This window comes from Microtus oregoni, unplaced genomic scaffold, assembly GCF_018167655.1.
Source record: "Microtus oregoni isolate MIOR12 unplaced genomic scaffold, Mior012 000021F_ref0000039, whole genome shotgun sequence".
Taxonomy (NCBI): Eukaryota; Metazoa; Chordata; class Mammalia; order Rodentia; family Cricetidae; genus Microtus; species Microtus oregoni.
Window position 1 is genome coordinate 3,633,706 of NW_024543080.1, and position 23,033 is coordinate 3,656,738.

The following is a 23,033-nucleotide window of genomic DNA, read 5'->3' on the forward strand; positions in this document are numbered from 1 at the left end:
AATAGATACGTTTTTAATTAAGAAAAATCAGAACTATCACACTTCTTTTCTAAGTTCTAGAATTATTTCAAAAACTTATATTCCTCTATTGTTAATATGTTCATGCAAACACAGCTAACAGTTATTGTTTAATGCATTTGGGTTATACAAACAATTATTAAATACAATCCAAAATGTATTTTAAATACAAAACAAGCTTGAAAAGATGTGAGATTCTAAACAAGCTTTTCTATAAATTACCACTATCTATTGGTATAATTAATCCAGAGATAAATATATACTAAACGATAAGGATTTTTATTAAAGGGTAGTTAATAACATGTTTAGATTCAGAAAAGGTTTACTTTTGTTAGTTTCCATTAAAAACATCATAAAAGATTCCAGAAGTTATACTATAGTTGCTTAGCAGTTACATCCAGATTTTCTATATTGCCATAAGCCAAAATTCCACTCGTTCAAAACTGGAAAAAAAAAAAAATGTGACCATTCACTTAGGATCTAAATCCTAAAAACTACTGGGTGGTAGTTACATAACATACAGGTACCCCCTTTCTTGAATGTAGGCAATCCCACCTCCTAAATTAGAAGATTAACATCCTAGCATTCTATTTCTGAGGGAGAAGCTCCTTTCCACATAGAAAGGATGTCACTGGGGAAGCCAGAGGACAAGAGGCAGCTCAACTCCGACTCCTCTGGTTAGAGCAAAGATTGGCCTTTGAGCCTTACCCAGATATCAGCCTTGGTGGTGATGGGTTTCCCGCCATAAAGGTTGATCATTTCCGGGGCTCTGTATGACAGAGTTGTGTACCTGGCAGCATGAGGGAAACAGAGGAGACACATTCAAAACAAAGGGGCAAATGAGACATGCTTCCCTAAAACATAGAAAGCTTTGGGGTTCAGAACTGTATAGAACTAATACTGTCTTTAAATGCTTGTTAAAAGTCTATCAAGAATTAAATGAAACAAGTTATCTACAGACATTGGGGTTCAGAACTGTATATAACTAATACTATCTTTAAATGCTTGTTTTAAGCCTATCAAGATTAAATGAAACAAGGTATCTACAGATACTTTGTTGAGCAATAATAAAAGTATCTCAAACAATATAAAAGTTGAATTTCTTTTATTAATAAAAACTTAAATGACAACTCATTGAGAATATTTCTGTTGATTTATATGAAACAACTCAGTCTATCACAGCCTCCTTATCAGACATTTTCATGTATGAAAAGTAAGACTACACTCTCGAAATCTTAATTTAGTTCTTCCCTAAGGAGTTTGCTTTAGAACTGTTAGTATACCCAGTTGTACACAGTAGTAAATGTTTTGAGGTTTTATAATTTTCTTGAAAGTTATCTATTACAACTCAATTATACACATTATATATGCTTCTAACATGACTACAACCTAAGCTCTTTGGAATTAGAAATCACTGTAAATAAATACTCATGATCAAAAAAAGAAAAAAGGAAAAAGAAATCTATTAGGAACAGAAATTTTAAATCAACTAGTGCTCAAATCTCACTGCAGAATTCATAATAATATAAATGGACCACCTCTATCACAGTGAGATTCGGTTTTAGTATTTATACATTATTTTACAAGAAGAATCTTAAATCACAACATTCCAATACCTTACTTCTCCCAAATTACACTAACTGGTGAATACGGTCTGAATGATACTATTACAGAGGAACTAGAATATAAACTGTGTAATGGCAAGGCTTCTATCATTATATCCCGTCACCAAAACCAGGGTTTGGCCCTGAACAAATACTTGTTAACTCAACAGACCATCAACTCTTCAATTCAGCCACAAAGGATACGAATTCTTACATGCCATATTACAATCATCACAAAAAATTTAACTGAGCATCCCACAATGCAACAAATTAAACGTCTAGCAGACCAGAGATACTGGAGACCTCAAGCAGCCACTAGAAATTTTCATCCACAAGATGTTTTAATTATGTGATGTACATGGATCCCAACAGGCTAACCTGCAAGGCTTCTGCTCTTGTGGTTCTCCAGGACATTTGTGCTTGCTACGGGCTTGTTCTTATAGAAGCTAATGCAATGGTTCTAGGCTGTTTTCTGAGTGAAACACATAGTCCACAGTACCTGTCACTGCTTTACAGTCTCTACGACTGCATCCCACAAGTGGGTCAGTCTCCAGCTCTCTCGGAACAGCTTCCAGCCCAAACCCTGAGAATCAGTGAGGAAGCAATAAGGAGACTACTTAGAAATGCCTATCCTGATGGACCGCTGTCCTCTGTGTCCTATCCTGATGGACCGCTGTCCTCTGTGTCCTATCCTGATGAACTGCTGTCCTCTCTATGTCCTATCCTGAGGGACCACTGTCCTCTCCATGTACTATCCTGATGGACCACTGTCCTCTGTGTCCTATCCTGATGGACCGCTGTCCTCTGTGTCCTATCCTGATGAACTGCTGTCCTCTCTATGTCCTAGCCTGATGGACCGCTGTCCTCTCCATGTACTATCCTGATGGACCACTGTCCTCTCCATGTACTATCCTGATGGACCACTGTCCTCTGTGTCCTATCCTGATGGACCACTGTCCTCTCAATGTCCTATCCTGATGGACCACTGTCCTCTCCATGTCCTATCCTGATGGACCATTGTCCTCTCCATGTCCTATCCTGATGGACCACTGTCCTCTCCATGTCCTATCCTGATGGACCACTGTCCTCTCCATGTCCTATCCTGATGGACCGCTGTCCTCTGTGTCCTATCCTGATGGACCGCTGTCTTCCCCATGTCCTATCCTGATGGACCACTGTCCTCTGTGTCCTATCCTGATGGACCACTGTCCTCTGTGTCCTATCCTGATGGACCACTGTCCTCTCCATGTCCTATCCTGATGGACTGCTGTCCTCTGTGTCCTATCCTGATGGACCACTGTCCTCTGTGTCCTATCCTGATGGACCGCTGTCCTCTGTGTCCTATCCTGATGGACCGCTGTCCTCTGTGTCCTATCCTGATGGACCACTGTCCTCTGTGTCATTTCAGTGCTCTAAGACAAACTGCTAGTTGTACTTTCTGAAACTAAAAAGCAGCAAAGTTAGGTTCTCACAGTAGCCTGGCAACCACAGAAAGCACAGGATTGAGAAACAAAAAGCTGTGTGACATTACCCGAGAAAGCTTTGCAATATGACGCTGAAGAAAGAGTAACTTCGTACAGTCTGAGCACTTACACTTTCACACAAGTACATATGATACTCGCTGGCAACAACAGCTAACATGTCTCGAGCTCTTTACTCTTGCAAATGCACCACTGCCCTGTCTTGGTAAAGACAAAGACACTACACTGGACTCACAATCACTTAAGGAACTGGAGAGATGACTCATGGTTAAAACTCTGTTCTTGCAGAAGACCAGGGTTCAGTTCCCAGCACCAACTATTCAGAGAACCCAAGGCACTCTTCTGACCTCCACAGATACTACACACACATGTGGTACACGAATATACACACAGGCCAAACATTCATACTCATGTAAGAATAAATCTTTTTAACTCAAATTGCTTAAAACTCTCTTAATGGGTCTATTAACTACTACCACTTATTTTATAAGTTTCATTATTAATCTGTTTACCACACAGACAAAAAATTTCATTCATGGTATTCATTGACTGTCTATTAGATTGTCTAGTCACATACTAATCATTTCTATTATAAAGGAATCTACAAATGGAATCTTGTAAAATGTGTATAAATGTAGCTAGCTGGCTACAGACTCAAGTTAATCAAAATGCCTGTGATACAAAATGCAATAAAGGTAAGCACTTACTTTTTAATTTCTTCTTCTACTACATTAACTCCATCTTTTTGAGGATTGAGAAACTTATTAGTGGCACTGCCAAAGTCACAAAGCACATAATTTCCGGCATCATTTAGCAAAATATTTTCTACCTTAAGGAAAGAAAATTAATTGATTACTATTTTCAAAGTTAAAATTGTCTTTTTTTAACCTGTTTTCATCAGGTGCCTAGTGTATATATATATATATACACACATACATGTATGTATATACAGACATAAGACACCTCAAACAAAGGCAATGAACCAGAGCAGGCAATAGTACATCCCTGAATGACCCCAGAACTCAGAGGCTGAGCCAAAAGGCCAGAGGTTTAATGAAAATGGCCAACCCTAACCTCCTAAATTCTCTATATGAACAACTAGTGAAGGCCAAGATCTTCTTTGAGTATATCTACATCTTTCTCTATTCCTAAGACTTCCGCCTACCTGGAGACAAGGAGTAATAGAAAATATTTAAATTCCATTTCGGTTTGGTTTCTATAGATTGAGTATTCACATGCAAAATGCTTAAGACCAGAAGTGTTGCTGGTTTGGGATTATTTTTTATACTGGGTGGGGAGGGTGGAAATTCAAGAATAAGAATAAATTTCATTCACATTCCATCAATACCTTATACATTAAGTCTGACAGTAATTTTATACAATTAACTGCAATCTGAAGCACGTGATCAGGTACAGAATTTCACACTGATGTCACCACCATATCAAGTCTCAATAAAGCTAAGACAGTAGGCCTTTTCAAATGTACACTTTCTGATGAAGAATCTTAGCCTATACCACCATTTTTATTTAAAATTCCTACAGTGAAAAGAGAAATTTAAATTTATACTTTAACTTGGAGATCAGAGTTAAAATAATTAAAACAAAGTACAAATACTCCAATATCTTGAATTTGACAATGCCAGTTCAGAGAAAGTCCCATCTGCTGCTTACTCAGTGCTTACGTCATTGGACAATTAGGTTAGCCACTCCCCTCTCTGGTTATCTTAGCCAGAAAACAGGGAAGATAGTAGTTACTATGACAGGTTAGAATAGCCAAAGTACTCAGAACACGGTCTGGAATATATTACGGACCAAATAAATATTATGGCAAAATCTTTTATTTACCTACTTATTTTCATTACTGAAATGCTAATAAAGTTTATTTCAGGCTTTCATGATTATCAACAACCAACATTCTAAATGACATTGGTTATTTTTGTTTATCATAAGATATAAAATTTTATTAAATCAGTCAAAACAGTCATTCACTTCTTTACTAAACAACCAAGAGCCTCTGCTACATGCCATGCACTGTCTATGAGATTGGCTACATCACACACACACACACACACACACACACACACAAACCAACACCAAAGGCCTCATTACCCTTATCCCCTAGTGGGAAGAGCAGACACAACACAATGAAACTACACAGGATCTTTGGGAGGGTACAGGAGCAGGGAGAGAAAGAAAGAAACACTCTAAATTCTAAGTGCAGAACAAAAGTGTCTTGCGGTCCTTACCTTCAGATCCCGGTGGATTATGGGAGTCTTACACTGATGCAACCTCGCAACAGCTTCACAGGTGTTGCAGAAGATCTGTAAGACTTCTGATTCAGTGAAGCCCGTCTGCAGCTTCTTGTTCATCTGATTCACTACCTGCCCAGCTGAGCAAAGATACAACTCTGAGGATGCATTCTGATAACGTCCACCAGAAACAAAGACTCAAAGTGCCCTTCCAGCACTAGCTCAGACCTCCCCCAGGATGCTTACACCTGCTAAGATGACATGTGACACATGTCTCGGAAATAAGAGCACCGTAAACAGACAGCTTCTTGCTAACACTATTTGCCATTTTTTTAAACATTTAAGCATTTCTGAGATTGAAGTTTTCCTTATGATTAATGAGGTATATATTTGAAGCACAAATCAACACTGTTGTGTACTGGGTAAAGTATGATAAACAAAAATAAGATTTCTAGTATCATAGAAGATAGTGTCTCGAGACAAAAAAAATGACACAGCCGTAACTATAATTCATAACATTCCATAGTAAGAATGAGAGAACTCACATAAGAAACTTGAATTTAACTGAGGGAAGGATGGGAAGAAAGGGGAGCAGATCAATTTAGGCTGAGACAGAATGATCACTAATTAACAAGGCCAAAGAGAACGTGTGAGTAATGAACGTTATGTTCAAACATCTCTGTTAGGTAGGGATTTGCTGACAACAGTTACTGATAAAGAGCTGCTGCTGATTCGGCTGAGAAGGCACAGAAAGACGAGGTGTGACTGACTCACTTCAGACACCAGCAGCCACATTGCATACTTAATTCTTGAAAGTCAAAGAGAACTATAGATCTGACGGTTAAACACTGCCTTGATTGTAAGATAAGGGGATCTAAAAAGGCCACTAAAGCTTTATTCCTGGTAATAACTAATAGGGCTGGGAGAAAGAGACTCAATAATCCTGCCCAGCTGTGGACTATGCATGCCGCTGACCTGCCAGGTAAGACGGCTGCCTGCAACAGTGCCATTACTGTGGAAGGGGAGCTGCTTTCTGACGGGATCTGAGGCCTGCTCCACAGGAGGGAATCGTGTTACTGCCAGGCTGAGCTCCAACTCAAGATCCTCCTCAGTGGCCTCTTTAGCATATCCCACCAGTACAGGCTAACATGTCAACCATATTCCTGATACTACAAACCTAGTCAAAAGCTCATGGCTGTGGAGCTCACAGACACAGACAGAGGGTTTGTTGCTCCAGGGACAGGTTGTCAAACTGCCTTCTAGACATTTATGTTTGTACCCTGGGACAATGCTCTTCTCAGCCTTGGCCAGAGAAGCTTTTTCTTTCAATTCAGTAGTTAAGGCAGAGACTCCAGGCCAGAAGTCTATAAACAGAGCAAGCTTCATGAGGCTCTAGACCTCTGAGCAGTTACTGCTGGGGGAGACAGGGCCATGTTGTTCAGTGGTAGCCAACACTCGGCTGGCTACCCACGCTCAAACAAATAACCTCCAACCGTGCTCTTATAACTACCCCAGATTAACTAAGTGGGTCATTCATGTGTGTGTGTGTGTGTGTGTGTGTGTGTGTGTGTGTGTGTGTGTGTTCACATCCAAGTGAGAAGCAGATTCATTGGGAAAAGGGGAGAGAGAGAGCTCAGGCTCTTCTGCAGGACTTGCTTCTATCTGCATAAGAAAATCTACCCAGGAGAGCCTACTAGAGCCAACAAGAGCAAGAAAGAGAGGAAGTAAAACTGCTCCAACCAGTCATGTGAACAGGCTCTGACAAATCAGCAGTGCCGCCCTGCCAGGCTCGGCCCACAGCAGCTGATAGACAGATCCACAAGCAATCAAAAGCAACTGTTGCTTTATGCTACCAAATTTTCAAGTGTTTTATTTTCAAGTAAAAGCTAGTAGAGATATAACTTACAAGATTTAATACAAAGCAGCTTCTAAAATGAACTTAGAAAGACACAAATGGCCATAATTGTTCATATTCTATTTTTTAAAACAATAGAAATACATTCAAAATAACCATATTGATGTCCAGAAATCTCTATCTCTTTAACTCAGTGGTTCTCAACCTTCTTAATGCTGCAACCCTTTAATATAGTTCCTCATGTTGTGGTGACCCCCTAAGCATAAAAATTATTTTCATTGCTACTTCATAACTGTAATTTTCCTACTGTTATGAATCATATATAAATATCTGCTATGTAGGATATCTAACATATGACCCTTGTGAAGGAGTCACTCAGTCCAAGGGGGTATGACTCACAAGTTGAGAAGCACTCTTAAGTGATGTATGAGAAAACTAGCAAGTAATACCAAAACATGAATTGAGAGGTGAGAGGACACTGTACTGCACAGAAAATGGCAGTAAGCATCGAGAACCCCGAAGCATGGAGCGGGTCACGCTCAGGTTACCTAGCAAGTTCTTCTACTTCCCACTGAGGCTCAGCCCTACATAATCAGTGTGTGAGCTGTGTGTGTTACACAAGGAACTTCTACAAAAGAAGGAAGGGGACAGAATTCCTTCTCCCATTCTCTGTTCCTCCAAAACATTCCTACCCCATGAGAAAAAGAATGTATCTATTTGATTCATATGACAAAAAAAAAACCCTGCTCAGGCCTCTGAATTCATTCTCCTAAGATAAAACTGCCAATCTAGAGGGTACATTCCGATCTGTGATACATGCAGCAAACTTCTCACATGAGGGAGACTGAGTAACAAAGCAGAAGAATCTTGGAGCAGTTAGAATAAAAGGGAAAATACTTCAAATGTTTAATTTTTTTAACTTAAAAAAAGATTTATACCTAAAATAAGAGCAACAGGTATTTTATTGAAAAATAAGAAAGGACTGCTAAAAAATAAAATAATAAATCAAAAGTACAAAAATCCTATAGAAAACCATCATTTACACATACTTAAGGAAACTTCCAACAAAAGCAAAAAACTAAAAAAAACTGGAAAGATAACCAGAACAATAATCACCACAGGAAGACAAACATCCATTTCAAACAAGTTTCAGAAAGAACACAAGAGAAAAAGCTTGGTGTCTTACAAAAAGAATACAAAAGCTAGTTGGGAGGTGGTGCATGCCTTTAATTCCAGTACTTGGGGACGGAGGCAGGCCAATCTCTGAGTTCAGAGCCAGCCTGGTTTACAGAGCAAGTTCCAGGACAGTCAGGGCTACACAGAGAAATCCTGTCTCAAAAAAAAAAAAAAATCCAAAACTTACATAAATGAAGTATACAAATTATAAGATTTCAATACACTGGAGATAAATGCAAAGCTACCTGATAGTGTCCATGCAGAAAATGGATCTCATTTTAAAAAAAAAAAATCAATCATCACACTAGTAGAGAGAAAAAGAAACAATGCAATGCCTGCATCAATATTACCTCTATGCTAGAATCTTTTTTCTAACCAAATTAACAATCAAATGTGCGCACAGAATAAAGACGTGTTTGTCTATGGCCATCCCCCGCCCCGAATGTGCCCAATTTCAACTGACCTCAAAAGCTAAGTAATATCAAAGCTGATTAGTACTTTAAAGGGAAAATAAAGACATATTTACAAATTGAAGATCTCAAAAACATTTCCACCCATAAACTCATATCAAAAAGCTTAAGAGAAATTAATTAGTCCAAGAGCGAGGAGATGCAGTCCAGAGGTGGTCCACTTGAGAGCCATACATCCGGCCCTGGACTTACTCCCACACCTAACAATGGGGAGAGGAATAAAAAGGAGTCAAAGATAGAGGAAATCAAGAACTCCCAAAGGACATCTAAACCCTGTCTAAAATCAGCCAGAAGAATGTAATCTCTGTGAAGAGTGCTTCCGAGAGGGAGAAAAATGAAACTCACGCAAGTGTTACCATGTTTAAGCTTGCCACACAGACTTGAATTTCTACTGAGGAAGATGGGCTAAAATAATAACACACCTGAAGAAATTAGGCAAGTGAAAAATTGGACAATTACTAACTCCAGGACAATCTTACTGTACAAGAGAGAAAAGGTAATTGTACATTACTGCATGCCACCCTTGTAGATGGTAAATAACAAGGTGAAAACACAGACTTCGTCCGAAAGCTAAGCATAGGCAACACTGGAGTCAATCTCATCTTGCCTTGGAGCACAGCAATGCTTCTCACAAGAGCCTGCTCCTACCAGGATCCATACTACACTGGCTCCCTCAGTTCCCTCAGTCCATGCCTCCACATGCTAAGAACACCAACTCCCACTTACAAGACAACCTAGAAATACAGAGGGAGAATCTGAGAAGCAACATCTCGTGCATCTTAAATCACTCTCAGGAGAGAGAAGGTGTCAACAGGCTGCCAATTAACCCATGGCTTAATAGACTATACTGGGCTTCTGCTGTTCCTGCTGCTGCTGCTTGGTTTGGGACAGTGTCAGAGAGTCTCACTATGTAGCCATGGATGGCCTAGACCCCTCTATATAGACCAGGCTGGCCTCAAACTTCCAGAGCTGCATCTTCCCTGCCTCCCTGCTGGTGGGATTAAAGGTGTGCACCACCACACCAGCTATTGGGCTTTTTGAGTCATGTCACAAATTACTTTGCTTTTTTTTGTTGTTGTTGATTTTTATTTTGTGAGTCTTTTGACTTCAGGTGTACATATGCACTGCATGCCTGTTGGTGCCTGTGAGGGCCCTAAGAGGGGGTTAGAGGCCTGAAACAGGAGCCACAGGTAGTTGTCAACCAACACATGGGTGCTGGGAATAGAACCCAGGTCCTCTGCAAGTGCAGTCAGTGCACTTAACCACTAAGCTATCTCTCCAGCCCTACATAAAACACTTTTGATTTAAAAATTCCTATGAAACAAATCTTGCTGACTCAAACACTACATAAGCATTTCTATTTTTCCAAAACCAAGTAAAGACACCATGTTTGTAGAGAATGGACTAAGTGCCCTTCCCCTCTCCATTAGGACATTCAGGAGTCAGGGACAGTTTATATTTGTTATTACTACTAAGGCATGCTATGCAAGTAAACATTTATTTATCATGTTAGGTCTAAATAAACATTTTCTGATAAATGATTTTTTTAAAAAAAGTAAGGAGAATATATTAAAATGCTGCAGGTTTTATGGGGCTGGAGAGATGGCTGTTCTTCCAAAGGACTTAGGTTCAATTCCCAGCACCCACATGACAGTTTACAACTGTCTATAACTCCAGCTCCAGAGAATTCGACACCCTCATACAGACATACACATAGACAAAACACCAATGAACATAAAATAAAAATAAATCACTTTTTAAAAAAATTCAGGCTCTCTAACTTGAAAGAAAGGAGAATCAGGAGTTCATGGGCAGCCTGGGCTATATGAAGTCCTGTCTCAAAAAGAGAAAACCAAACAGTGACTGAAGAGACAGCTCAGCTGGGAAGGTGCTCGCCATGCAAGGATGAGGACCTCAGCTGGATCCCCAGAGCACAGGTAGAAAAGCGGGTGTGGCAGCAGGTACCTATTACAATGCTGGAGAGGAAGAAAAGGGGGATCACTGCCAGGAAGCTCGGCCGACTCAAAGAGCCCTGGATGCCACTGAGCTACCCTGTCTCAACAACAGCATACTGCCAGCAGAGTAGCCCAGTGGGTAAAGGCCCTGACCATCAAGTCTGACGACCCGAGTGTGATCCCCAGGACCCATGCGGCAGAGGAGAGAACAACTCTCAGACGCGACCCTGTGACTTCCTGTTTGTGTGTACGTGTGTCCTGACTCACAAACCCCAGCACACATACACACAAATAAAAAAAAATCCTCGGGAGGCAGAGGCAGGCGGATCTCTGGGAGTTCAAGGCCAGCCTGGTCTACAAGAGCTAGTTCCGGGACAGGCACCAAAGCTACAGAGAAAGCCTGTCTCAAAAAAATCAAAAAAAAAAAAAATCCTAAAATCTTCTACACCTGGATACTCACACAACACCTGGACACTCACACTAAGAAAACTAGCATGCGCTGCCTAAGTGTAACCAATTTAGTATTTACAGTACATCTTACAATATTAATTCTTGGTAGATTACAAAAAACATATACAGACAACAAGAAGTATAACTTAACTTGCTTATATTTCTTATTTTGAACCCAGTGATCACTTTGCTTAATCCTCCATTTGCAGGTTCCAGTCATACCATAAATTACGATTAGGTTTTAAATAAATTTTTAGAGCATATGTAATTAAGTTATTAAAGCTGAAATTGCAATAAAGCATCTAAAACAAGGTAGCAGCTGCACTGGGAGAAACCACATCCCTAGCGCTCTATGAAAGGGTCCCTTTTTAGAACACTACAAATGAGGACAGACACTTACCTCGGCAATACTCCATTAGAATAAGCACTTCCCACACATTGTCACTAATGGAATTGACAGCACAGTCCAAATAACCAACAATATTTTTGTGGCCAGATAGTTCCTTCTGTGAAAAATAAATGAAATCTTTAAAACTAGGAAATATAAACCTTAAACTTCTACAAGTAAAGGTTGTAAGGCTAAATAAGTAGACTTGATAAATTTCTAAAAGTAAGAATAAGGCATGAGAATATTGTATTTCAGCCAGTAGTTTCTATGGTGGATTTTTCATTGGAAGATTCAACGCCTATGTGACAGTCATCATCCAGGATAAACAACCTATAACCATTTGTTTACAAGCTCAACCAATCCAGTGATAAAAATAAAAGCAACACTCTTCCCAAGGGCTGGCCACACAGCTCAGCCAGTAAGACACTTATCACTAAGCTGAAGACTTGACTTCAGTACCCAGGACCAACCTGGTGGAAGGAGGAAACTAAGCCCGCAAACTACCTTGACCTCCACTCATGCCACCCACAATATATCCACACAAATAAATCTAATTTAAAAAAATAATCTTCCTGAGCTAGCAATGGTGGTGCAGGCCTTTAATCCCAGCACTCAGGAGGCAGAAGCAAGTGGATCTCTCTGAGTTCAAGGCCAATCTGATCTACAACAGCTAGTCCCAGGACAGGCTCCAAAGCTACAGAGAAACCCTGGCTAGAAAAAAACAAAACAAACTTCCAAGACCAGTGCATAATATAGTCCTCTAAAATTGAAGAATAAAGTATTAGAACTCTAATTATATCTATCTAAAAAATAAAGGAATTAAGTTCTAATGTTAGCTACTTTCATGTTTTCCTAAGCAACTCATGGGAACATGTACTTTTCACTAAATCTAAAACAGGAAGAAGTGGCCAGAAAACATGTGTGAAAAAGAGCCACAGATTAAAGATAACACTAATGATGTGTTCAAGCAATAACAAAATGCAAGATCTAAAAAATTTTCCTCCTTTAACAAAATGGTCATCAGCATAGAATGAGGCTATAAACCAGGCCGGAGATATCTCAGGGGTAACTGCTGCTTAGCACACGTGAAGATCCAGGAAGGGGCCACAATTATCTTCAATGAATTTATAAGTACTGTCATTAATAAAATACCTAGTTTCAACTGTGCAAAGTAGTTTGTGATCGGGACTACCACATGTAAAACATGTTAAATCATACAGTGGAAGGGAGGTTGCAAAATAGATAGATAGATAGATAGATAGATAGATAGATAGATAGATAGATGGATGGATAGATAGATAGCCAGACAAATAAATAAATGAAATAAAAACAAGCAGCACTCCACAACTCCACAGCTCCACAGGCCTCATCGCTCTACAACGCCTTGTTCAATGGGGATCTGACTGCCGACAGACATCGCTTCACACGTCTCATAGCCACACAAACGCTGCCAAGCAGAAGATTATGGCAGAGGACTACATCATCTAGGCTCGAGTTAGAAAGTTCAATCTAGACTTTGCCATTTTGTTCAAGTAATTCTTTTTCAAACTTTTGGCTAATACCTTTACTTTTGAAAGGTCTCAAAGCATCTCTAAACTAGATAAGGAATAGAAACAATAGGAATTCAAAGAATCAGATCACAGAAATATCCTTATTTTTTAGGTGTTGATAAAGACAGTGATATAAATGAGAAATTCCCCTCAGCAGTAAGCTATGTGGGACGGGCACTAAGTAGTCAGTTATGTGAGACGGGAATTAAGAGGCCCCCTTAGTGGTCAGTTATGTGGGACGGGAATTAAGAGTCCCCCTCAGCAGTCAGCTATGTGAGACAGGCATAAAGACCCACTGCCAGGAAGAACATTCATGGTTCAGTTGCTGAACAACAGACTGGCTGTTTCTTAGAAGTTTTTGAAAAGGAACCTAGGTATATAACCAAAAAAAAAAAAAAAAAAAGAAAGAAAGAAATTGAGGACTCAAAGACAGTAACACACATGTGCACAGCAGTTAGCTAGTCACAGAAGCCAAAAAAGTAGAGACAGTCTAAATATCTATCAGTTTTTCTCCATGAACAGATAAAACTGTAGTGTTCACAGACTATCATCTGATGACAGAAAACACAGTAAACATGGATGAACACTACAGTGTCTAGGAACCTCAAAGGCATTGGGGGAAGTAAAAAGGAAAACCCATTGTACAACTGCATTTACAGAATGAAATTAACAGGAAAGTGGGTAGGCTCTTTTAGGGGTTATGAAAAGGTTTTGAAACTGCACAGGGGTAGTGAATATACAGTATTATGAATATGCTAACTAAATTAATTGATTTTCTATTATCTGAAGTCAAGCTAAGAAATATGCACGTGCATGCAGGTGTGCACAGGTAAAAACTGCGACGGAAAGGGGAGGAGCGGTGAGAAGCAGAAGGCCCAGAGAGCACTGAATGCGGAAAAAGGATGTGTTGCTTCAAGATCATGCTGTGCTGTTTCCTCGGTCACTGATTTTCTGCTAGTCTATCAAGATACCTTTCCTCTGCCTAGTATTTAGTAATACTTCCCTTGCTGAGGGACAACTGGCCTTACAATGCAGGAAAAGCAGATAACACTGTCAGGGAGATAAACTTGATGCTTAAATTGTGTAATTCCGTGAACTGTTCTATCCTCCCAATACCACACACTCAATGAATTTGAAAGGAGAGAGCATGCTGCTTGGGAGCCCACACTGAGAAGGCGAGGAAAGGGTGGCCATTGCATTCTGTCCCAGCTGAATGCAATCAACTACCAATTCCCACATAATAATTCAACTGAATCATTTTTCAAGTTTGGATAAACTGATAATGTCGAAAAATCTGTGACTATTGTAGTATAAAACAAAAAGAAACGCAGCCAGATTTCTAAAATGAACTTTTCTCTCACCATAATTGTGATTTCCCTTTTACAAATGTTGAGGTCAGGTGTGTTATTGACATACATTCGCTTCAGTGCACATCGGATTCCACCATGAGTCCGCACCAGGAAAACAGTTGAGAATCCACCTACAAGAGGAAGCACCAATTATTTTAAAACAATCACAGACTACCATCAAAATTATATACTATAATTTTTACTGGGCGTGGTGGTACATGCTTTAATCTTAGCACTCTGGAGGCAGAGGCAAGCAGATCTGTCAGTTCAAGGCCAGCCTCGTCTACAGAGTGAGTTCCAGGACAGCCATGCATACACACACACACACACACACACACTCACATACACACACTCATACATATACCATCATTTATATATAGCAAAGGAAAATAGTCGAGGACTATATTTAAGACAAAAATAAGTAGAGCAAGCAGTTTATTGATTAAGAGCCAAGCGCTGCTATTTCCTGTGTCAATCAATGAACAGCACTTTCAGAACCATATGATTCTCAAACAAATCTGCTTCTATTTTAAAGGACACATACAAATCTCACTTTCCCACAGAAATACTTGTGACGAGATAAGCACACACGTCCTCATACACCTAGCCTGACGGTACTCGTCATCACCCAGCCATCTTCATGACAGTGCACAGCTACTATTTAATACTCAATAGAGCTGAGCTGGGACAGTCGGACCCTCCTCCAATTACAGGGATGAGGTCACCATATTTTAAGTCAATCGCAGGATCTCACTCTGCTTATCAGCACCTGACTTTAGGATGAATGAATTCTGACCAGCTCTTACTCATGGGTGTAAGTTAGGTAAAGTCTACTGGGATTGCAGGAATGGTTTTCCTGCCCAAATGAAAGTGCGTGGCAGAGAAGGTCCCATTCTTCTTTCCTACTTCTGTGTAAGATGATGCTTAGACATGATGTCGACAGATAACCTATGCCATGGTAATCAGAAAGAAAAGGCTCAGAACACTGAGAGTGGGCCAGTGAATTAGCCACCTTCCCTCCAAACCTCTAGTGAAATGCTAAGTGCTTTTATCTACACCTTTACTGCGTATGAGAAAATACTTCACCTGATTTAAAGTCAATCATTTCTGTCATATCTAAGATAAGATTCTCACATTAAATTTTTAAGACTCAATTTTGATATAAAACATTCTATAGTTTATGTTTTTATGGCATATCAATTTTGTTAATACTACAAAGGCATGATTGGTAAACTAGTGCTATAGTTGGAAAATATGAAACAAGGGTATTATGAGACACTGTAGACTCTTTCAAAATGCACAAGAGAAGAATCAGCAATAGATACAGATCTGACAGGGGAGAGGACAGAAGTATACACTGACAGAAGTAAACGTGACAATGAAAGTGACTGCCATCTGCACTGACCCAGAGTCCCTCCCCATCCTAAGATGGTAAGTACTCCAAAGAACAGCCTAGCCTTCTCAAGGCTCTGATGTGAAACAATTCCATGGGACACCTATTGGAGACGCTATCTCCTCTCTCCACACACACGCGAGCGCGCGCGCGCACACACACACACACGTAATGAATTAAATGATGGTATGCTTTGTTAAATAATTCTACCTAGGTTTTACAAGCTATTATACAAACGCATGGTTTCTGGTTTTCTTTAAATGAGTACTCCCATTCATGGGGAGCCAACTCTCCATCGGTATCAAGAAAAACAGCTCATGGGGAAATCTGCAAGCTGTTCACATATACTGCACCAAGATCAGAAGCTGGGTTCAAAAGAAGATTGAGAGTTACAAAGCAGAGTTTGGCACACTGAGGTGAGGATGGAGTGGAGCATGAGATAGCAAAGTTGGGCAGGTGAGAGGCAGGTCAGGGCTCTGGCTGCTGACAGCTCCCATGGAGCTAGCAGGAAGCCCTTGAGGAACACAGAATAAAGCACAGCGCCTGTGCTGACTAGTCTATGTGAACTTGACAGAAGCCATGGTCATCAGACAGGAGGGATCCTAACTGAACAAAATGCCTTCCTTCTTAAGATCTGGCTATAGGCAGGCCTGTAGGGCATTTTCTTAATTAGTGATTGATGTAGGGTAGGAGAGAGTCCACTGTTTATGAGGTTATCCAAGGGCTGATGATCCTGGGTTCTACAGAAAGCAGGCTGAGCAAGCCATGGGGAGCAATCCAATAAGAAACCCCCCATGGCCTGCATCAGCTCCTGCCTCCAAATCCTACCCTGTGTGAGTTCTTGTCCTGACTTCCTTCAATGATGGGCTATGATGTGAAAATGTAACTCAAATAAACCCTTTTCTCCCACCTTGTTTCACGGTGTTTCAGCACAGCAATAGTGACCTTGACTAAGAGGCTCTAGGTAAAGACTGTTTCTAACAAGAAGCTTCCACCTAGGCAACCACCTCTAGACATGGGGCTAAATATGAGTTAACCAAGACCACTGCAGCTCCTTCCTGGCAGCCATGAGAGAGGCAACTCTCCACCGTGGAGAAGCTACATGCTGAGTTATGAGAATGTGAGAACAGAGAAACAGAGACTAGCAACTGTGAAATATGAGGTTGGAAGTCGTGCTGCTACCTAGTGACTAACAGCAGAAAGCCAAGGTCAGTAACAAAAAAATCTGAGTCAGAGACAGGCAAATGCAGCTTAACCACCCCAAATCAGCAGACAGAACAAAAACTATGTGTGATCATCACCCTGACTGGAAGCACATGGCTTCCTTTGGTTCGACCAATGTTAGCCTAGGGGCCTCTACCTTCGTACAGTTTTCCTACAAAAACACTAAACAGGAGTTCAGGAGTTTTTCCTCTCTCCTCCATCTCTCAGGAGTATCTCTTTTCCTTAGCTTCTCACTGTCTCTCTGTTCTACAAACCTTAAAGCTTGTTTGCACTTTGCATATTCTCACAAGAGTTCGCCCTTTTTACTTTCATTGGCATAAGACAACATGGAGCCACTACCTCAGGCTGATCTTTGGTGACCACTGAGTATCCAGCACAAGACCCAGAGTCAAGCAAAACTGGGCAAAGGGTCCTGGCATACTGAGAAGCCTGTATCATAATACACAAAAATTTGTCGTCAACGTAAGAACAAACACTTTCTCCTGGTTGTTTGTTCCATTGGTCTGCTAACCGTGTTTGCAAATGGAAAGCCTGTGTACTGTTTCTATGAGCATAAGAAACAGCAAGAGAACACAGAGCTGTTTGCCCTGCACTGAGTAACTAAAGAACATCACTTCCTTCAGAGGCACTGTAATGTTAGATGTGAGGAGCTGTGTTGTTTGCTGACATTTTTTTAAAGGAATATAAAGTATTCTCCCTTAAACACATATTAAAGGAGGAGGAACATAACAAGAACCTTAAGATGAGGTACAGTGGGAAAGATGTACCAGCTTAAGCCCTGTAATACTGAGTTGGAAGTGCCACCCCAGCCTGCCAAATGCTTGGATTCCAATTCCCAGCCTGCCAAGTGTTGACCCCTCCCCAGTGAGGGCCAGGACCACTCCCACAGGGTCTTTAGGCTTGAGCCAGAAAAAGGACCACATGGCTTAGGTCTCCTCTTCCCACCATGCTGTCGCGGTACACCCAAGAGTGCTGCATTTATTAAACATGGGCATCTTAATTTGGTCTAATCTGGTTTGATTGGAGTTTCTTGCATCAGCAGAGAGGCTTTTATTAAGATTAAACCAAACAAGCACCTTTAGAATGCTTGCATATTATGTTTAAACATTAGGAAGAGTTAAATTCGCTTAATTATTGGTTGACAGTAAACATCTTTAAAAATACCATTTCTGGATAAGAAAGATGTGTTTCAACAATTCATGTCAAACAACAGCTGTATGCTCTGGTGACCACTGGACTGATCACAAATTATTGAACCTAAAAGAAGTCATGGAAACCTTAATATTTAGACGTCAGTACAAGATATCAGAAACATGTAATACAGTCTTGCAATATACCTGATCAATACTGGTGAGTTCACACAATTAGACTTCTTTACTCACCCTTGGATTTTATTTTTAAATCTCACCACTTCCTGTCTGTACCACACAGCATAGTTGGTGCTATTTATTAAGAGGGGAGAAATTTCTTGAATCCCTTGTTAAAGCTAACATTTATTGATTTCTTTCACATTTTCTAACTATAAGAAAAAATGCTCTAAAGAAGTCCTCATTTAAAATTACCCACATGCAATCATGTATAAAGGAAACAGGGTAAAATGCAGTTAGTTACATCTAGATGGTAGGCATAAAGCTATTCCCCAAAGTACTTTTCCACCTTTTTGTATGCTTTGAAGTTTCTACTATTGAGCTATATCCCTTGTCCTTTTATTTTGAGACAGCGTTTCATTATGTAGTCCAGGCTGGCCACCACCTCCTAAGTACTGGAATTACTGGTACAAAGATCTCCATCCAATCTAACAATTCTATAGCCCCAGGCTTAGTCCATCTTGTCATACCTATCTATACGGAGGAATCAGGAGCATGGTATCCTTTCCCAAGCCTTTCCTCTCTTGCCACCCAATCTTACCTCCACCACTGAGAACTATTATTTCATAAGAAAGACACTACTGCTGATTATACACTAGAGACTTTCCCTAAGGAACTGTGAAGTCTCTTAGGACAAAAAAAAGTTTATGGTAGCCTAGAAACCTTCAGTTTCAGCATCCCAACACAGGAAACACTGCATGTTTATCAAACTCTTGGCCACAGGTGGTGATTCCTACGAACTGTAGTCTTAGGGAGAAGAAAGAGGGACAGGAAGATAACACCACGTGGTCTTTTTTTCTTCCCTGTACACTTCACCAGTAAAATAAAGACTGAACTATCAGCAACTCTTAACTCCAACCATTGCCAAAGAAAACAAAGTGACTTTGACGCTATCTTCAAGATAAGTGGGAAAGACAGCAGGCTAGAAGAGTTCCTCCTCCCACTGAAGGCTCTGGGCTCTCGGGAACAACAGAGCCCAGGTTAAGTCAGCAGATCCAAGGCTTTCTCCTGAAAACAAGGTTCTTCCTAAGGAGGAATGATTAGTAACTTACATTCCTGCCAAAGTCACTGTTATCACTGAGTGCAATGAATCAGAACTGAGGGGAAAGACACACACTTCATTTCACTCCAGCATTTAATTTATGTCCACGTTACAGATGAGAAAGAGACCAAATGCTGAGGAAGGAGGCAGACAGACAAAGCCAGGCCTCTTGTTTCCCCTATAAAACTCACCTTCAACGATTCTTACAGCCCACAGCTAGGCATGTAGGTATATGCCCACCAAAAAGAAAATACATAATTACAAATAGAAGGATCTAGAAATAACAAAAATGAGGAACAAAAGGCAAATGAAGACATCAAGAAAGAACAATGCCCTATCCAATTTTCTTTAAGAAAATTTTACTTAATAAGCACAATTCCTTATATATAAAAGACAAGTCATGTTTAAACTGGATTACATAAAGCTTTAAAAAGAAAAAAAGCAACAGAACCCAGGTGTGCGTATGAACCCAACAATTGAGAAATACAGGCAGGAGGACCAGGAGTCTGAGTCACCCTCAGCTGCAGCATTAGTTTAAGGACAGCTGGGCCAAATAAACCCTATCTCAACACACACACAATGTCCCTATACTAAAAAGATACTATGTACAGTGAATATGAGAACAACTTCAAACTAAGATAATAGTTATTGAAAGTTTTTAGCTGTAATACTTCAAAGTTTATAAATAAATAGGGGCCCTTGTCCCATCATTTCCCAGCGCACACATCATGCAGTCAGCTCATCTTAACCACTTCCACCCCCTAAAGCCTTAACACTGGCCATGCACTCATGTGCTGTGTGTGCTGCAGGTGTCTGAGGCTGCAACACTTACTAACGAAACTGACACAAACCATGGCATTTTCCTTGGCAATACTTCTTTGAGATTTCTCCTCTCTTACGAATTCTATACTTATAAAAACAAGAATTGTATATACCTCATTTTCTATAATATTATCAATGCCAATCATCTTGCCTGACATTCAAATTATCTGTGAATAACTTAGTATTAATCAATTGATTTTACTGGAAAGCAGGTCTATTTAACCTGAGTCTAATGGAGTACACAAACTATAAAAACAGAATACATGTTCATTACCATAAACCACACTTAACTATATTAGTACTAACAGCCTTCTGAATCCTTCCTTGAAAAACTACTTTCTTTTTTTTTTTGGTTTTTCGAGACAGGGTTTCTCTGTGGCTTTGGAGCCTGTCCTGGAACTAGCTCTGTAGACCAGGCTGGTCTCGAACTCACAGAGATCCGCCTACCTCTGCCTCCCGAAAAACTACTTTCAATTTGATAACCACCAGTATTATTTCAGATACAGAAAACTGCTTCTTTTCATCCTGAAGTATAACGCCCTCTACGGTCAAAACTAAGTCAGTGTACTTTGATGGAACTTTTCAGCACTAAGCTCCATAATCTGTTTTCAAACAATTAACACATTTAATTCTTAAATTCTATTTTCAGTAATAACTTCACTGTTCTACTTTTTTGATATAAAAATTAGAAACAATCTTATTCTAACCAAATAAAATTATAATTAGATAATAAGAATAAGTTTGGTCTACAGAACGGTAGAGTGGCTGTAGTCAACTATGTTTATTATATATCTCAAAATACAATGTTAGAATAGAGGACACGTCCAATGCTCTCAACACACAAAAATAAATGGCAAATAAGTTGATGGACGCTATGAATTCACACTGTATGCATGTATCAAAATAGTACTCTTACCAAATAAATACATCACAAATAAAATTTTTAAAAAGCTAAGCCAGGTGTAGTGGTACACACCGGTAATACCAGCAACGACTACATAATGAGGTGCTGTCTCAAAATACAAGGGATTGTACAGGTGTAGCTCGGCGGAAAGCAGACTAGGTTAAGACCTTCAGCTCAATCCCCAGTACTATAAATAAGTACATAAAAATCTGAAAGAGAAGTAAGCACTGGGAACTTCAGCAGGTACTTCAAGACCATGACCATCAACACAGCTAGAACTCAAACACCAGGCTTCCATCAAAGCAACAGTTCAGACCAGCATGAGGCCAAGGGATAAGCAGGTAAGTACAGGGAGAAATGTCTCTTAATCTCAAGGACGCATTCTTATGTTCCCAACAACTGAAGTCCTCATCCAGTTTTCACTCAATGCTCTCAGAACTGGAGTGCTTGTCCAATTCTGACTCACTGTGTGGACGTCCTTTAATTTCCATACTTCTGGCTCCTTACAGTTGGGCATTCCTTGTACTTTCAGTCCCTTAGTCCTTTATGCTGTGCCTTCAGAATACAGTTTGAGTTCATTTTCCAAAGATCATCCCTGCCCTGGGGAAAACCACAAAGTGACATCACAGTCTCTGGGTGGTATTCCAGCTTCTGATCTTTCTCGTGTTCGTTTCATCTTCCACATACCTACTGCATTCAAATCTGGGCCCAATCAGGCCACCTCTGTGCCCATAACCCTCCTGGAGCCTCCTGTTTCACTGAAGTCCGAAAAAAAACGGAAAAGGATTTTAGTTTCCCCATGACAGGAGACAGCAGCACCTGGCTCTGCCTGTGCTCTCTGACCCCCGCCCCCCATGGTAGGGTCTTTATACTGTGGTCACCTAGAACGAACTGCTGAGATTCCAAAGAAGAGATTCCTTTTCTCCCTTTCTTCCCATCTTTACTCAGCTACCACCTACCTTCCCCAAGCACTAAATCCCCACAACAGATTCTCCAACACTATTTTCCAGGGCACCACAAATCCCTGTTTATTGTTTCCTTCTGGGAACTTACTGCTATCCTCCACTTACCGCAGCTGTCTTGTTTCAGTCATGGTTCAGTCACTGAACACAAGGCTCAGGAGTAATTCAGTGATGGCTTGTGGTTCACTCTGCTCCTACCCTATCATTGTCTTGGAGAACTATGCGCATTTACTATGTACGGGCTGAATGACTAAGTTAAGAGGAGGTTTTGGTCTGAACCAGTGTTCTAGCAGTGTAGGTAGTCTAACAGTCTGGAAAACAAAGGTTATCTGTGACCAGACCACAAGCCATGAGTTACAGTGCACAAAGATGGAAAACGGGAAGTAGTCACTGGCGGTGGTGACAGACTAGCGTGCACATGCTTTGTCTTTGCCAGCCCTCAGCAGCTGTTTGAGGAAAAATAGTGTTTTCTATTTTGCATGCTCATATGTGCAAGCGCGTTTTTCTGCACTCCGCTTGAGCTCCTTCTCCAACACCATCCTGCTCACCCACTGCCCACGTGTCCACCCCACAGCCCCTGCTCACCCACTGCCCACGTGTCCACCCCACAGCCCCTGCTCATCTGCTTCCTTCCACCCTAATGATTTGTTCACAGCATACAGTGCTACACACAGGTAAGTCTAGCATTTGGAGGCACGGGCAGGAGGACCACTCCCAATTCAAGGTCAACTAGCAAGTATCAGGCCAGCAAAGGCTACATAGTTGAAAACCTGT

The 23,033-nt window shown here is 40.5% G+C and overlaps 1 protein-coding gene across 2 annotated transcripts in view; it reads right to left on the bottom strand.

Annotated features, from left to right (window-relative positions):
* The window catches only part of Bmp2k (BMP2 inducible kinase), a 99,244-nt gene that overhangs the window by 56,764 nt on the left and 19,447 nt on the right, over window positions 1-23,033 (bottom strand). For both annotated transcript variants that reach the window (XM_041671608.1, XM_041671607.1), the window contains exons 2-6: window positions 14,558-14,676; window positions 11,659-11,764; window positions 5,350-5,492; window positions 3,811-3,932; window positions 727-808 (exon numbers count right to left, since the gene is read on the bottom strand). In XM_041671608.1, the coding sequence (XP_041527542.1) occupies window positions 727-808; window positions 3,811-3,932; window positions 5,350-5,492; window positions 11,659-11,764; window positions 14,558-14,676 (572 nt within the window). The remainder of the gene's footprint in view (window positions 1-726; window positions 809-3,810; window positions 3,933-5,349; window positions 5,493-11,658; window positions 11,765-14,557; window positions 14,677-23,033) is intronic.